The sequence below is a fragment of the Manduca sexta genome, unplaced genomic scaffold (assembly GCF_014839805.1).
Source record: "Manduca sexta isolate Smith_Timp_Sample1 unplaced genomic scaffold, JHU_Msex_v1.0 HiC_scaffold_1870, whole genome shotgun sequence".
Classification (NCBI taxonomy): Eukaryota; Metazoa; Arthropoda; class Insecta; order Lepidoptera; family Sphingidae; genus Manduca; species Manduca sexta.
In genome coordinates this window covers 1-4,912 of record NW_023592778.1, presented here as the reverse complement: position 1 = coordinate 4,912, position 4,912 = coordinate 1, and the positions used below count along the sequence as shown (strand labels likewise).

Genomic DNA, 4,912 nt, shown 5'->3' with positions numbered 1-4,912 from the left:
ATTGACATAGCCAAATGAACTCGGGCCTACAAATTAATTAACTGGAAATATCTCGACGCGGCAACGTCGAATTGTTCGCGTAATTAGCGCTCGACATGCCGATGTCAAATTGGATTCCAAAATGGCATTGTTACGCGCCGCGATCTCGGAAAGATCAAGTTTCAAGTGAGCTCTTAAAACAATTCAGTACGAGGAAGTTAGGGGCGATGTTTGGAAGAATCTGTGTAAGGAGCTGGAATGTGAAATATCAGCTGCGAAGGGGGTTGGTTTATACATATTGCTGCGAAATATTTTATACATTGTATTTTATGTATCGTTCAGAAGTGCGATATATTATTATTTTTTTATTGCTTTCAATGACGAAACGAGCTTGCCATTTGCCTGATGGTAAGCGATACGACTGTCCATAAACAGTAGAAACGCCGTCAATTACAAAGTGATTGTTTGGTATTCCACTGCGCTCGTCATCCTAAGACATGAAATGTTAAGTCTTATTATGTCCAGTAGTTACACTGGCTACAATGTCCTTGAAACCGGAACACAACAGTGACTACACACTACTGCCTGGCAGCAGAAATAGACAATATGGAGGTACCCAGGCGGACTCTTATATACGGGAGACCTACCACCAGTAAATATTTAACTAATATCCCACCCCGGCTTTGCAAAGGTACCTATCTAGGCGGACTCTTACATATAAAAGATCTACTACCAGAAAAGTGTATCAGCCGTAGCAGTATCAGCGTAGATGCTGTCAAGTCAGATATTAATTATTAACGTCTCAAATGATATCTTAAGTCATTACAAACGACAGATTTTGGCAGCTGAGTTTCGTTTATTCAATTACGCCGACTCAGCCAAAAACAGACAATTTAATTACAGCTCAAGTTTTGTTTATTAAATTGTTCAATACATTAAATGTCTACTTAAAATTGTAAAGGTGAAAGCGGTTTATAAATATGGCCTTAAGTCATTGACTTTGGAAAGCCCTTTCGAAGAATTTAAACTAAATGCGCAGGTTTTAAATAGGCGAAAATTCAATTAACCTAGATTATAGTTTTCATACCGGATTATTAAAAAAAATCGAGTAGGTGCAAACAATGCAAATAAAATTCGACGTAAAACATCTATAACAGACATCATACATTTACAAATTTCATCATCGTTCAGGCAACAGCCTGAACAAAGTGTACAAGAACAACGGATCCATCATTTGTCATGTTTAGGCTCTTGAGTGGTGGTAATTATAATGTTTCCGTGGTTTCCTGTAATTTATATTTACAAGAATAGACGAACAAAAAGCGACGTTAGTATGTTACCACAGAAATGCTATAACTTCGTTTCTGTGTATTTCCACATTAAAGCAATTACTATTTTATGATTGAAGTAGCTCTTTTTACAAAAGACAAATTTTTTAAATACTAGATGCAATTTCGATGTTCATATTCAAGCCAGTAAACTGCAGCTAATACAAAAACTCGGATTTAAAATCAAAATTAACTTTATAATTCATAATTCATGATAATAATAATAAAAGACTAGTTCACTGAACATCTCAAAATTTCATTCATAATTAAAAAGATATTTTAGAAAGGGGTAGTAGTATCAGAAAGTCGATTCCGACCACCACTACAAAAATAAACCATCTAACATAAGGCCGTATATCATTTCTTACCCAACAAGTCGTCCAACAAATCCTGGTTGCTCAGATTCGAATCACCAAGTAGGTTACATCTTGAGTTCCTTCTGCCTGACACTGACCTCTTTCTGGTAGGCGCAGCCTCCAGTACCGATTCAGTCAACACTTTAAAATTATTATTCAGTTCTGTCAAAGCTGTCTCCGATATCTCACCTTTAGAATTGACGTACTCATTTAATTTGTCCACAACTTGCAGTTGTTCCACTATTTTATCGCCTTCAAACCTCGAATGGTTAAACTGCTTCACGTGCTTATCTATGACTTTACTACTCTTCTCTATGTCTTGGATGATGTCTTTGCAGTATTTGTCTATTGGTTTTGCAGACAACTTCCGTTCTAGCACGCTGTTCTCTCTTTTTATTCTCTCTTCGGCCATTTTGTATTCATTTCCAACAGATACATCGTCGCCTCCAGCATTGTCATAAAATGACACGTTGGAGCTTCGTCTTCCTTTAGACTTTGGTCGTTCGGGTTCTTCCTCAACTATTTGTTCCTCAATTGATTCTTCTGTAGACCTCCTACGTAACAAAGCACTAGTTTTCGTGACGCAGGCTCTTCATCTTTAATCTTTTTAATCAACTCAGCTTTCATTGCTTCCATTTTCTTCGCAACTTCATCTGGCGTAGAATTCTTTGTATCTAGATCATCGTCGAAAATCGCGAGGTCAGCCATGCCGTCTTGTACTGTTTTGGCAAGTTCGATTATGTCGTCTGAACCTTTGGAACTCTTCCTAGTGGGGATGGGGGTGGAGCGGGTGCTGTTCGACGTGGTCCTGCTTCTGGCATACCTGGAGCGAGGTTCAATCGACGATGAGGTTTCTTCGTCGTGGGAGAGGGCACTACTGATGCTGCGAGAATTCTCGCAAAGCTTGGCCAGGATAGTTTGATCCATCTAAAAATAAATCAACAGACATACTTTTATAACAGCCCTACACTTTATGGATTATATCATTAATATCTTATTGAATGTCGTAATAATATTATGTCAAACTTTATAAGAAACATCTTGTATTTAATATAGGAAACTTAGAATATGTGGTTCAGGATACCTACCCTATTTCAGAATATAGTACTTAAATATAACGACATGTGAATTTTTTTAATAAAAAAAATAATGCGACACCCAATATAAAAAAAACAATAAACTATTATTATGACTATTACAGAACTGTTATCTAACGCATTAATGAAATGATGCATCCAGTCAATTTCCAAAATCAGTAAGTTATTTTCTGTTTAATCTTTTCATATACTAGATAAATAAGGAAGACAAAAACTAATATTTGTTCGTCGGCTATTTACTCGCGATTGATGCAATAAGCTCGTCATCCCAGGAGAGTATCATACAAACTTAATTTCCCCTTGGATTTTTTTACTTTCGGCATAACTTATCGCAAAATATTCTATTCGCAATTCGATTGAGATTTTGATTCGTTCCGGCACGGATACATTGTTAATGTTTGGGCTTCATAAACAATAAAGTTAGTCGAACCATGAGGAAAATATGCATCAATTTGCTTTCCCTTTTCACTGGTCCGGCATGATAAAAACGAAACTACTACTAGTATGTTACAACCAATCTAGATGAAGTAACGGCATTGTACTGGAACGGACTCGTAAGCTATGATAGACCATAATAATAATTATTTCTCACATTTCCCTTGACGCTTAGCAACGATCCTATAAATTCCGTAGCAGTATTAAGGGATCACTATGCATCAGGTCACTCGCTTACAAAAAACTTTCTTCTAGGAATAGTACTCACAGTCAATCTGTCGTCATTGCTTCTGTGTATACTCGGTTCTGGTGGCTTCATTTTAATGGGTGGTGATCTTCCTGGGTTCATCGTGGATGTCAGTTTTGTGGGCGACTTGACTGGACGGCTTGCCGCTGTGCTTAACATCTTCTCTTTCATCTAGAATATACACAATATAGCCCATTATATAAAAATATTAAGGAGCGCAAATGAACTCGAATTTTATGCATAGAGTGAAACGGGGTTTAATAAAACACGGTGAATAATGAAATAGACTTAACATTTAAGTTTACCTACTCAAATTACAAATGAATTACAGATAATTAATTTATAGTAGACGAGCCTCCATCTTAGTGACTTATCATTTACCGAATGGTATTTTTTATTTCTCTCTGACCCAGGATACTCTAGTAATTGCTCATGCATTCATAAAACTTGTAGATATACCATATTGTCTTTAAAACACTCTAATTGACGCTAACATTACCCTTCTAGTGGCGCTACCCCTTCTAGGATAAACCTAAACCAATATGTAGCCCACCTCGATGATACTGGACAGTTTGTCCGCATTGCTGATGGCCAGGTCAAGGTCATGACGGGTGTCCTTATGCTTGTTGATCTCGTTCTGCAGCTGATGCTTGAAGTTCTTAGCTTCGAGCGCTATCCGCCGCTGCAGCATCGTGATCGTCTCATTCTGCTGTTGCACCTTCGCTGTCAGATCCGTCACTTGAGCTTGAAGTTTCTCACGTTCTAGCAGATTTCTAACAAAATTCAAGATGTTTTATTAAATACTAACTGTAAAATTAAAATATAACAGGCGGTATATACAAAATTTAACTATACACTCGTACAATTGTAGTATGTGCTATGATAGTCCTTTTGATCTATCTCCCAAGTTTCCGTGCATCAGCGAACCGGGCGGAATGGGCAGTACTGGTAGCGCTGGCGCTCGAGTCTATACGAAGGCGAGAAACGATCGCGACGGCCATAGTCTATATTAACTAGTACATTACAAATGTCCACGTCCTGCCAGCGTCATGACGCCCTGTCGCCAAGTCAACTGTATTACCAAAGTTCAAATAAAAAATACAAAACGTACTGTGCGTTCGCGCTGTTAATTGCTATAACAAAGACTTTCACTTTGACTTAGTAAAACAAAATATGAAGGCATATTATAATTTCTCAGACAAAATATACCAGATTTCTATTATGTTTTACGAGGGGTGTGTGGCTAAAATAATTTTAAGACGATATTAAGTTACATTTATTGAAACGCGAACTGTGTATTTAACAATCGCCTCTTTAGTGTATCTCGAGAATTCTTAACCAATGTAATAATTATTATCCGTTATTAAATCCAAAGATGTGTTTTTGTATTCTAAGCTGATGTGCCTGAGATTTATCTAGACTTGCCAATTAGCAGAGCCGTCGTCAAAACACCACTATTGAAAATTTTCC

General features: G+C 37.3%; 1 protein-coding gene across 1 annotated transcript; it reads right to left on the bottom strand.

Annotated features, from left to right (window-relative positions):
• Positions 1 to 576: 576 nt before the first annotated feature.
• LOC119191741 (myosin-11-like) lies at positions 577 to 4,215 on the bottom strand (the record flags this gene model as incomplete). The annotated part of the gene is given in 4 exon segments (XM_037445609.1): positions 577 to 2,234; positions 2,237 to 2,590; positions 3,464 to 3,613; positions 3,996 to 4,215. Coding segments are annotated over 4 exon segments (1,294 nt in total), but the record flags the coding sequence as incomplete, so codon positions are not given.
• Between the last annotated feature and the right edge of the window lie 697 nt (positions 4,216 to 4,912).